This window comes from Crocodylus porosus, unplaced genomic scaffold, assembly GCF_001723895.1.
Source record: "Crocodylus porosus isolate Cpor-Errol unplaced genomic scaffold, CroPor_comp1, whole genome shotgun sequence".
NCBI classification, from domain to species: domain Eukaryota; kingdom Metazoa; phylum Chordata; order Crocodylia; family Crocodylidae; genus Crocodylus; species Crocodylus porosus.
In genome coordinates this window covers 8,325,481-8,337,773 of record NW_017728916.1, presented here as the reverse complement: position 1 = coordinate 8,337,773, position 12,293 = coordinate 8,325,481, and the positions used below count along the sequence as shown (strand labels likewise).

General features: G+C 44.9%; 2 protein-coding genes across 2 annotated transcripts in view; one reads left to right on the top strand and one right to left on the bottom strand.

The window, feature by feature from the left end:
* FRMD7 (FERM domain containing 7) overlaps window positions 1-1,957 on the top strand; it is a 13,437-nt gene extending 11,480 nt beyond the window's left edge. Inside the window, exon 12 of the mRNA XM_019536393.1 lies at window positions 119-1,957. Within this exon, the coding sequence (XP_019391938.1) occupies window positions 119-1,111 (993 nt within the window). The 3' untranslated portion in view covers window positions 1,112-1,957. The remainder of the gene's footprint in view (window positions 1-118) is intronic.
* A 2,041-nt stretch (window positions 1,958-3,998) lies between these two features.
* STK26 (serine/threonine kinase 26) overlaps window positions 3,999-12,293 on the bottom strand; it is a 47,248-nt gene continuing 38,953 nt past the window's right edge. The window contains exons 6-11 of the mRNA XM_019536391.1: window positions 11,138-11,323; window positions 10,499-10,647; window positions 9,749-9,842; window positions 9,232-9,294; window positions 9,010-9,146; window positions 3,999-7,323 (exon numbers count right to left, since the gene is read on the bottom strand). Coding sequence (XP_019391936.1) covers window positions 7,302-7,323; window positions 9,010-9,146; window positions 9,232-9,294; window positions 9,749-9,842; window positions 10,499-10,647; window positions 11,138-11,323 — 651 coding nt within the window. The 3' untranslated portion in view covers window positions 3,999-7,301. The remainder of the gene's footprint in view (window positions 7,324-9,009; window positions 9,147-9,231; window positions 9,295-9,748; window positions 9,843-10,498; window positions 10,648-11,137; window positions 11,324-12,293) is intronic.

Genomic DNA, 12,293 nt, shown 5'->3' with positions numbered 1-12,293 from the left:
CACACACACACACACACACACACACACACACACACACACACACACACACACACACATCTTTGGCTGATAGGAGGTGGGGGCTCAGTGCCTGAGGACACGTACCTGCCTGTCTCCCCAGGTGGAGGACCTGCACCTGGCCTATGGCAGCAGCCGGGGCGGCTACCGGGCGGCCAACGGGGCACACGCCTCGGCGCCCACGCTGGACAGCCGGCGCCGCAACTCGGCGGTGGAGGTGACCTTCACGGCCGAGCTGGAGCGCTCCCGGCCCGAGGCCGACCCTGCGCGGCTGCCCCACTCCTGCAGCAGCGCGGCCTTCCCCTGGGTCTACGCCGAGCTGGAGCGCGAGCGCGACTGGGAGCTTGCCGAGGCCTTGGGCCCGAGGGGCCCCCTCACCTCCTTCCAGCCCAGCCACAGCAAGAGCACGTCCGTGGGCAACATGCGCGAGGCAGCCGCCCGCCCGCTAACCTACACCGACGTGCCCTACGTGGCCCCGGAGCCCACGGCCCCACAGGTTTTCTTCTACGTGGACAGGCCTCCGGCGCTGCTGCAATTCAGCCCCACGCTGGCTGCCACCGAAGAGGCCACGAAGACGTCCGCAAGGCCCTCCAAGCGAAGCCCGAGCCTGGCCAGGATGTGGGAGCCTATGCTGGAGCCTCCGGCCCAACTGGGTGGTAGCAGCATTAGCCCCGAGGAGGAGGAGAGCGGTACCCTGGGCGGCGCTGACTACGGCGTCCAGGAGCAGCCGCCCAAGCGGTCGTGGAGCCAGTCGGACATGAAAACCCTCCGCTTCCCCTACGGCTCAGAGTTTCGGCCACTAGGCCCCTGCCCCGCGCTCACCAGCCGCAAGGGCACGGTGCTGCGGTATGTGCTGGCCCCGCCACCCCCCCCGGAGCGGTACGTGGGCAGTGGCACTGAGTCCAGCGACTCCGACCCTGACCTGCTGGCCACCGACTACGGGGTGCTGTACGGGCGGGCGATGCGCTCGCCCCTGGCCCGTGTGCGACTGTCCTCGGGCAGTCTCCAGCTGGACGAGGAGGACGAGGAGGTGGCCGCGGCCACGGGCGGTGCCGAGAGCAGGACGGCACCTGGCACGTCCAGTTATTACACCTAAGGGGCAGGCGGAGCACAGGGCAGGGGCTGGTGGGTTGTTGGTGTTGTGCAAGTGCAAGTAGCTGTAGCGGATGTGGTACTGAGGGCCACGCAGAGCACCCACTCCTCGTGTCCCAGCTGGCATGTTCTCCCTCTCGTGCCCCGGCCCCCAGCCTGCATGGTGGAGACCCCCATGCCCTTCCTGCTGCTGGTCGTGGTGGAAAGCATCGAGAGGCGCAGGTGTGATAGTTTCCTTCGGCTCCAGGAGCTGAGAGATGATGGCATTGATGAGCCTGGCAAAAGTTTGTGTTCAGACGTGAATGTGTTGAGAAAGAGCTCGTCCCCAAGAAAGGCAGAGGTGTGTGGGGCTGCACAAGTGTCCGGGTTAAAGCCCTAGGACTACCCTGCATCCCTCGCAAACCTGCCCGCTGCCTGGTCCTCGAGCAATTCCCAGCTTGGCATCGCTCTGCTGGCTCCAGTTCCAAGAGGAGCTAAATTCCAGCTCCCTTGGCCCCAGCCCTCTGCCTTCCACCTAACAGGATCCTCCTGCCCCTGGGCTTGCTGGGAGGAGGAGAACAGCAGCACTCCCACCCCACCCCACCCCACCTTCAGTCCTGTACCCTACCCTGCACCTCCTGCTCCTCAGCACGGCCTTATCCAGACCCCTTTGCTTCTAGGGCAGCAGCCACTGCCGCGAGCCACATGCACTCGGGCTTGGTCTCAGGTTCCTGGTGACCCTCGGGGCTGTGCAGAGGAGCAGAAAGGGCTCTGCTTCTGCACTTTGCCAGGACGCTGGGGAGATGCAGGGTCAAGCCCCCTCTGAAGGAAGACGGCCTGCAAGGGAGCTGAGGGCCTCAAGCACAGTGTGGGGGAGGATGGGGGGGAAGAGTCCTCTGCCGCATCACAGCTGTCCTGGGAGGTTTGGGGTATTCCCAGCATCATAAGCAGGCAGGGGCAGCTGCACAGAAACCCAAGCCCATGGATCTGCATTACCTCCCACCCTCCAGGTGTCTATCTGAGGGCATGGGGAAAGTGAACACCCACTGGGGACCACTTCCAATAGGTGCATTTTAGAGACTGCTGCTTGCAAGTCCTGTGGTCAAGCACTTCAGCTCAGGACCTGCAGCCCAGCTCCAGCTGCAGAAGACAGCAAGGCTTGTGTCTCAGACACCAGTGCACAAGCACTGCTACCCTCCAAGGGAGATTTCTTTCAAAGCGTTTTGGTACCAGAGAGGCTCTTTGCTCCATAAAGTCGTGCAACTTACAGGAGGAGGAAAGGTGGCTGTAACCAGCTGCGCGCCCATCCTTCCTTCCCTGTTTTTCCTGGATCAGATGAGGTGTGCTGCCGCAGGTCAAGAGAGATGTATGCAAACAGCTGACATAAAAATGCAAGTTCTCAAGCATTTGAGCAGTGCCAACACTCAGCAGGCACAGGTGGAGGGAAGAGCCCTTTTCTTAAGTCATTGTACAAATATTGTCCCCAAAACCAAATGACACCTTTGGGGGAGGGGGAAGGAGCTGCAGAACCAAACCAAGAGGGACCTCAAGCTGCTGGGTTCTGTACATCTGTACACACACAGAAGGCTGTTGGACTCGACCGTAACAGTAAGCAACAGGGGCCACTTCGGTCTAGGGGAGGAGAGCCAGGCCATCCTCCTACGGTTTGCTGGGAGTGCACTCAATTCAGAGAGACGACCTGGCTAACAGGGTACCACCTTCCCTGGGTGTATTTGTGGCACTCTGTTCTTTGTGCTACTGCTCAAGAAGATGGACAATAAATGCATCACAGAAAGGCCACCCTCTTCTCTGCTTTTTTGGTTTTCACTTTCCAGCGACAGCAGAGTCAAACCAGTCTTGCTGGAACCAGCATGGCAAATGCCCGGGCGTTGCAGCTTCCTGCTCATTGTTCTGCAAAGGGTGGGTGCGTCTCGGGCACAAGGCACACCCAGGGAAACCGGCAGCAAGCGCTGCAGCCACATCTCTTTTCCTAACAGACAGAATAGGACCTGGCAGCACAAAGGGGCAGAGGCAGAGGCAGAAAGGTGAGAGATCATACTTAAAGAGGTGCAATGGGGAGGGTTTCTCATTTCCAAAATCGGGGAATGCCATGACTACTTGCGACCTGGGTCCCACTGCCTGTTAGCCTCCCCACTGCTTGCTGTAGCACCAAGGAGTGCATAGGATGAAGGAGCAGTGGTTTACAACACCCTGGACCACTCCAAGTGCATGAGAAAAGGCACCAGGAATGGGAAGGTGATGAGGCCTTATTCCCCAACACTACAACAAGGAAAAAAGAGGCTGAAAACCCACCTAGAATGTGTTTCAATTGATCCTGCTCTCCCCCCCAGGAGCACAGGATTGATCCCCACTCCTGCCCTGCCAACTGGGCACAGTCTGCAGGCTTCTGATCCCCTCCATCCCTCAGGAGCCAGGATAATCTGGCCTCCCATCTGTAATCCAGGCAGGATGCCCAGCACTTAAATGCGAGAGAAGGGCTGGTGGCCTCGACAGCTGCTATCCACAGAACCAACACTGAGCGAGGGGGAACAAGGACACACTGACCTATTTTGTTATCAATGGGCCTGTGCAAAATAAAGTAGGATGCATGGAGACGGGCTGCTTCAGAGGGAAACAGATTGGTTTAACTGAGGTTACCAAATATACCCCCTGCTTAACAGAAGTATTTAAAATTCCAAGATTAGCAGCAAAAGACCCAACAGACCTTTAGTTCAGATGCCTACATGGGGAAGTCACAAGATACAACTTTTACACAATGCTGCAGTAAGGTTTAAGGGTGTTTGGCGGTTCAGTCATCAATTCAAATGATCTAGAGTGCACCTATTATGCTTCCGTATTTTAAAATTAAACCTCGTTTATGAAATTGGCAAGCCAACATACATACTAAGAGCAGCTTTGCAAAGAGGAAAACAATTTTATTCCAGTGTTAAATCATGTAACAGCGTGATAAAGCCAGGCCTTTAACAATGGCTAAACTTTGTGCAAACACATCAAGAATCTATGTACTTTCTATTCACTAAGCATTCACTTGAACGTAAGAACAGTTTTTTTACTCTTAGTACGTGTACACTGTACAGAACCTTGTTGGAGGAAAAAATTGGAGACAAGTAGAATTAAGAGATTTCAGGAACAGCGATTACAATGACAGAGGAGTCTGATACCCAGGAACAAAACACATACGTTTCTAACCCGCATTTCATATTATTTTCCTAAATGACTAAAAATGTCAATTTTCCTCAATGCACAGCTGGGAGAGAAGCTAGAAGATGGTCCCTGCATGAATACTGTGATATATTCTTCGGTCAGCTACTTAATACTGCTGATTAAGTTATGGTTGGTCAATACCTAATACACGGCAGGGGGAACAATGATTCACAAAACTGTAATGAGGGCATCCATTCATAGTAAGAAGTAAAATAGATTCTTATATGACGCATAGTGCTTCAGCAGAGCAAATCCCACCTGCGATACAGTACAGCTGTGTTCTTTAGGACAGCACTAGATAGTAACAAGGTTTTTATAAACAAGAATACATCTAGCCCCACAACATCCCCGTGAGGTAGGTAAGCATCATACCCATTTCCCAAGGAAAAAGGAGGCACAGGAGTTCAAGTGACTTGGTTCAGGTCACACAGCAAATACGGGGCAGGCTGAGGCAGGAATAGATTTCTGTTTCCCCAACTGTGCACTCCCTGCTTTGGCCACCCAAAGGATTCGCTCGCAGTTGCATAGATTAAAGCCCCATGCTTCAAGAAGATGTAGCCCCCAGTTACAAAATTCAAGTTATTTGTGTCGTTTTTCCATTGGCCCCATAAAAAAAGCACTTCATTGAGAGGAAGTGTCATGGAATTCAAGACACAAGGATTTTAATTCTGAGAAAGAAACCTGTTGGCGTTTGAAGCGAGGCTTTTGGCGATGAGATTGCACAAGGTAAGAGTCGACTGTGGCACGGTGCTTTCTTTATCGTGAATCTGAACTAGGAGTTCACAACACCGCTGGGACACACTGACATGGCTACAATTATCACCAGTGCTGTATGACTGCATGCTGGAGGACTAAGAGACTGCTCTTTCGGCAGGAGATCAGCTGAACCCTGGAGCTGCTCCACATAGCTTGCGTTCCACGCTGGATAAGGCCGGCAGGCGTCCTTTGGACAAGGACAGCAGACAAGAAACACTTCCCGAAACTATATGTGCATCCCCGTAGAAGGAGAAGTTTTGTTTAAGTAGCAAACTAAGTTGGAAAAAGGTAGGTCAATATTTATGCACATTACTTAAATCCAAAATAAAATGCACAACAAAGCAGTTTCATGAAAGTTTACAGAACTTAAATATTTATTTTTAAACCATTTAACCCCTCCCTCCAAAAACCCAATGAAATAAGCTTAATCTATCAACAGATTTACAGGACTAACAACTACATAAGCTATAGGAGCACTACAATTTGTTTCTGTGATGCAGTTATTTTGTAAAGCTTCAGATCAACTGTATTTACAACTTTTGCTGCTTTTACATTTATAAAAATATTTATTTAATCCATAACATTATTGTTTTCAAAAACTATTTCCAGACTTTTTCTCAGATATAAATTCTAATTGAGTTTCAGTTATAGAGCAGATGAACCTTTTCAACAGAAACATTTCTTTAAAATTAAAACAAGGAGTTAAAAGTAATTTTTACAGTGTAGGCACCATTGAAAATAATTGTCCTTGGCATATCTAACCACCATCTCTTACAAGTGTCCTTTTATACAAAAGGATGTAATGGCAACTTTTGACTCAAAAATGCAGTACTTGCTTGCACTTGCACACCATTACTTTTTCAATATTTGGCAGATATATTTCAGATTCTTTAAAATGACTTTTGTGCAAAAAAAAAATAAACACATCCAGCCTTTATCAAAAATAAATTTATACCCCACAGTTCCACAGCTAAGTACTGAAAAACAATCCCAGTTCAAAACTTCAGCATAATATACATACTGGGTTGAAAAGGAAAAAAAAAGAGAAGGCTATTACCCCATCTAGCAGTACCATAAATATAGGAGTTGAAAGCAATTTTATAGTCTTACCTACTATTTATGAAAAAAATCATTCCGTACTGGACAGTACTACCTTTGTGAAAGAATATCTATAACTCAGTTATTTGCATATTAACTTGTAAATACATATTTAAAATACACTTTCAGAAAACAAATTATAAACAAATTATGCCAACGTACTGTCTTTAATGTACTTTAAGAACCAAAGTGTATAAATATATTACAGGAAAACAACACCACCACACAAAACGCTGGTGTTATACTTATACCTGCTTGTGAGGTATTTATCATGTGATGCTCAGCTCCCCACCGGCTCTCTCCCACCCAGCCATATGATGCGTTGTACTCAAAGGAAAACAACTTGAAAGTAATTTGGACTTCAGTTTTTGTCCATTATTGCCAAAAGCCCCCACCCCCTCAACTGTATTGCTTTAAAATTTCCTACCATGATGAATAAGATTTAATTACTACTTCAAAACCTGTTCTAAAAGGTAATACATATACTGTACATCAGGATATACCTGTTGCTACATATCACCCGCAAACTATTGACATATTGCTCTCAAATTATATATAATCATAGAGCTGCCTAAAATACTGTACCAATTCAGAAGTAAAGAAGATACTGTCGCAGGCTTCATTTTCAGGGCATGATAAAACTACGGTGGTTGAAGCAGGAGCTACAGCAACAGCCTAGCCGCTACGTTATGTTTTGAATACTCTTGTGAAAAAGCTAGTTCTGAAGCTTGTTAGTGACTTACAAAAGTTTAACATATGAATACAAAAGACCTGTACGTTTCCATCTGTGTACAGTAACAAAAATAGCATAAAAACATATTGTACTTGCACTTCCTATCAACTAAAGTAATGGTTATATCTAACAGCAAAACTGCACCTCAACATTTATCAGATTAAACAGGTGAAACTACAATATTAAAAGTTGTTCTTTACAAAATAATTTCCTGAAAATATAAAACCATGTACACCATCACAAAATAGTTGAGTAGGTTCTTCCATATCCTTGATCATCATCAATATGTTGCAAAGATCCAAAAGGCACAAGGAGTCAAGAGCTAAGCACTGCCAAGCTTGAAGTAGTTTTGGTGGGTTTCACTGGGTCCATATGAAACAGCAGTCATTTGATGGGAAGTCTCTTAGGAGTCATTCACAGACAACCTATAAATGAAACCATGCAAGTAGGAATTGTGTTAACGTTTTGGTATGCAGCATGTGAATGACACTGGACTTCAGCATGTATAGTGATTACACAATTGCTTTTTCAAAGTGCCTGACATCTTCTGTCAAAAACGCCAATCTAAGCTGCTTACATTACTTATAAATAAAAAAAAAAAAAACTCCTTTTCAGTAAGAAACTAAATAAATGGTCACATTAAAATTGCCAAGTAAACAAAAATGAATATTGATTTTACCAGTATATTTCTGTTTCAGTAACACGAGACTTGTAAGTAAGAGCTTTCTGAAGAGGAATTAATTCAAGGGGGCATCCATTTATTTTTTTTACCGTCCCTGGGGGATATGGAGCATAAGTTGGGGCATTGATCTCTACCAAAGTATGTGTATATAGAGAAATACAAAGCACTTAGATGGCAGATTCAGAATTTGGTAAATAAAAGGCAATGAATCAGCATGACTGGACACTTCATGCACTGCATCTCACAAAACCTTCACCTGACAGATCTCATTCAACTGGCTATAGGGACAAAAGTAACTTCTACTATTCCACCTTAGGCTGGAATGTGACGAGCGTGTGTACTTAGTCAGACATGCAAAATCATTTCTAACAAATGCCACTTTTACATGCTTTTAGGAAGAATGGCACAGCATCTTTATCTGCTACAGCTACTCCTCGCTTAGCGTTGTAGTTACATTCTTGAAAAATGCGACTAAGCAGAACAACGTTAAGCGAATCCAATTACGTCACAATAGCTACCTACTAGCAGGTAGCAGCCAAACAACACTATAACCAAACACTGCGCGACTTTAAAGGAGTAAGAGTAAAACGTTAACCAGGACAATGTTAAGTGAGGAGTACCTGCATACAATTACTAACATCAATGCTTATACACAGGTTAAAACTACTGAACTTTCTGGCATTTCATTTATTTTTGAACACCTACTGCCCTGGCGGCCTAGTACTGTTACTTACAGATATTTTTCTCTCTTTTCTTTAAGAAGTTTGGCAACAGAGATTGTAACCAGCTTTTCCTAACACTTCCCATTAAGAATTCCTGCAACTTTATTTCAGTTGCTCTAACTCCTCTGGTATTTAGAGCAGCCTTTCAAAATGTGATGGGGAAAAACTGCTAGCATAAAGAAGGGCCCCCTTTTTACCCCATAACAGTATGTATGATTTACAAGAGATGCAAGATCCTGACAGAGCACTTTTCTGCCTTATATACCTACCCACTTAAGAATGACTGCAGCTGGCTCAAACAAGGGAGCACAAACATCCTAAGACTAGACCCAAACCGCTTCTGCCTCCTCTGGGAACACCTGGAAGCTGCCCAAAACTGCTAAGGCAGGCTGACTGGGGAAGGAACACCCCTGCCTGGGTTGCTATAACCAGTGTTCAGATAGTGCACAACACAAAAGGTTCAACCCATTCTACCTGGGTGTACCCCATGGATCAGAAGATTTCATCTACTCAGGAAAAGGAACAGGCTTATGGAGCAAACAGCATACCAGGCCACATACCCTTGCCTGTATGCTTTGTGACAGAAGTAGCATCATATGGGGAGGTGTCAATCCCCTGTTCCCTCACTTTTGAGAGCTTAATGTTGAAGCCTCTTTTTAAGCATATAATATTTGGATGTGCACTTTTAAAATCAATCTGGAACTTACTTCTGAAATTTCTCCATAAGTTTCTTCACCATCTTATCTGTGATCCCTGGACATGCAGCTTCTGCCATATTGATGCTTTTCTCAAGTTCTTCAATTGCTTTCCTTCGGCTAGCATTATTTGTGTCCTGCTGTTTAAGCTGTGTGGCAGATCAACACAACTTCAGGTTAAGAAGTATCAAGTGTTTGTGTGAAAATTTAAAAGCTGGCTGAATTAAGTCTTACCTCAGCAAACACAGGGGTGATTATCAAAGATAAACAACTCAGGGTTTTCACAACGTCTTGATCCTAAAGATTAGCAAAAACATACATATTAAATATGAAGTACACGTGTGTGTTTCCTTCCTCATTTTGGCAGACCCCTTGCAAAACAAATCACAAAATATACATCACACATTTTACATGGCATGGGAATAGATGTTTATGTCTGAGCGACGCCATTTTATATTCACTTCATTTTATTTCTATACCTGTGGAATTTTAGGTAACCTTTCATAATTAAGATACCTATAAAAACATGCTATGTTATATTACTACAACACAGCATTTTTCTCTATGACTGGAACTGCCAGAGACCCAGGGCACCATGCTTAAGTGTTGTGGAGAAAAATGTATCTTTTTCATAAGAGATTCAAATTCAAGTACTGAAATCAAAGCCCACCTGACTTCATTTTTAGTTAAAATTGTTAATCACATTGCTTCAAAAAGGTATTAGTAAAGAATTATTTCAGAGGGTACATACTGTCCCATTCTGCAGTTTCTTTGCATCTGGCTTCTTTCGAACTGTAGTAAAACTCCACTCAGGATGAGAATGATTTTCTTTGTTGCTCGACTCCCTAAAGAAAGTTACAGTAACAGTGATCATCAACACGCATGATGTGAACCATCAAGGACAATTTCCTAACTAAACTGCGCAGCTAGTGTAACTCGAGCTAAAAAAGTAAAAAAGGGCATGTTTATGGCATGTTAAGTGAAGTTTACCAGATTTTGTTGCTAGGACATGAGAGGCCAAGTTACAACTTAAAGCCAGCTCTGTGGAAAAGGAAGAGCTCATTCTAAAACACGATCCCCATTTATTAGGCTGTGCAAACAGAGAGAGACCTGATGTGCCAAAAATACGACTTGCAGACTTCATCTTCCCTGGACACTGCTGGCAGCTGTGCAAGCTTCTTCACACGCCTCGTTCTTGCCCTTCACTACTTCTGTACCAAACTGTTGGCATTTTGGTAGCAAAGAAAGTGTCCGCTAGGGGCTAGACCGAGACCATGAAATACTGATCATTGGAGTGGGGTTTGAATTTAGTTTCTAAAGAAGCAAGACAGATTGTACAAGTTGTATTTATAGGCTCTATTTCAAGAAAAATCACCCCCTGCAGGGCTGCAGCTAAATGCAGTCCCTACAGAGCTGTGGCAGTGAAGAACAAGAGCAAGGGGCACACTGGCACATTAGTACAGCTTTTCTAAAAGTTACTAAACTACTAAAATGCACTTACGAATCAGAACCATCAGAATCTGTTTCATCACTACTGTGCCCTTCAGCCTTCCACCTCTTAAATCTATCAATCAGTTCCGTCAGGTATGAAGTCTTCTTGGCATTTTTCAGAATGAATTTGTGCTTCAGGAGTTCTTTTGCTGTAGGGCGCTGTAAGAGACACTTGGATATTTAAATTTACCCTACATAAAGGTCATTGTGATGTCAAATAATTACCCACCATGAAAGCTCATCTGCTAAACCCAGAATTGAACATTTACATGCTAACAAGAGCTTCCAAGGAGCCATTACAACTGAGACAATACATGAAATATATTAGTCTTCCATACAAGATAAAAAACACAGTGCTGACTGAAGAAACCTCTCTGATAATGTGCTTTGTAACCCAGAACCCAGTTGTGTTAGTCTTGTTCAACATACTTCTATTCTTATCTGTATGACTAACTCTTCCAGTGCTTTAGAAAGCTGTCCCTTCAGCCCATTACTACTGCATACTCCCACACTTTTGGAAAGGAAGAGGCGGGAGGAAAGTCAGTGATGTGGTACTTTGACTTACACTAAAGCAGCATGAAAAATCTCATGCTAAACTGTTCAGCAGGACAATACAATGTAGTCAGCATGAAGTGATAAATGTACTCACAAATGTTGGGTCCTTATTCAGACATGCATCGATAAATTCTTTGAAAGGCTTGCTGAATTCTCCTAATAGAGTCGGGGGATTGTTTTTGGGAATGAGAAACAGAACTCTCATCGGGTGCATATCAGAGTTGGGGGGCTCTCCTTTGGCTAGTTCAATAGCAGTGATTCCCAAAGACCAAATGTCAGCCTGTGGCAAAAAGAGAGTTCATTTTATACTTTTTGTATGCAGTGAGAAAAGGTGGAGGTACCAAACAGTCCTTGAAATCCAATTATTGTACTGCATAAATGACATTCACATGTTGTTAATACAGGACTAAGTTGATTCATATAAACCCAAAAGACAGGAACAAAAACACATGACAAACATCCTTAACATAATTTTCCCAGCATCACTAATTCCCAAGAAATCGAACAAAAGCATCCATCTAAAGACATGCTTGCCCCTGCTTCTGGATGCATATAACATTTTCAGGAGCTCTTAATCCTCACTTAATTTTCTTGCATTTAAATTAATCACAATTTAAAATAAAATTGTATGTATCATTTCATGCAATTTTTTTAAATCATGGGGAACTATCTGCTCTTAATGTTGATTATTAACAGACTCTTATTCAGCTGCTTGTTCCCATCCCAGAGGCTCACTCAACGAATGAGGGGGATAAGTGATCCATCAATTCATCTTGTTCCTAGTAGATTTTGACCAAAAAAACCCAACTTTGGAGGATCCCTACCATTCCAGGTAAGTCTTAAACACCAGACAATTCAAAACCTGTAACCACTGCATCAGTCTGAGAGACTGCATCCTATGGCTAACAGTGAGCATTGTAAAGAGGATGGCAGCTCTACACGCTTTTGCATACAGCCATTGCTAGATTAAAAGCCTTCCCTGCTCCAGATACTTTGCCTTAGTAGTACAATATTAATTTTCACAGTTGGTGATACGTTGCACAAGTATCAACAAAACCGAAAAAATTAAAATCACCAGGAGGAGAACAATGTTGGCTCCTGCACTGCAACATCTTCATGCATTTCATAGATTTCATAGACATCAGGGCTGGAAGGGACCTCGGGAGATCGAGTCCAGCCCCCTGCCCAAAGGGCAGGAAGTCAGCTGGGGTCATAGGATCCCAGCAAGATAAGCATCCAATTTACTCTTG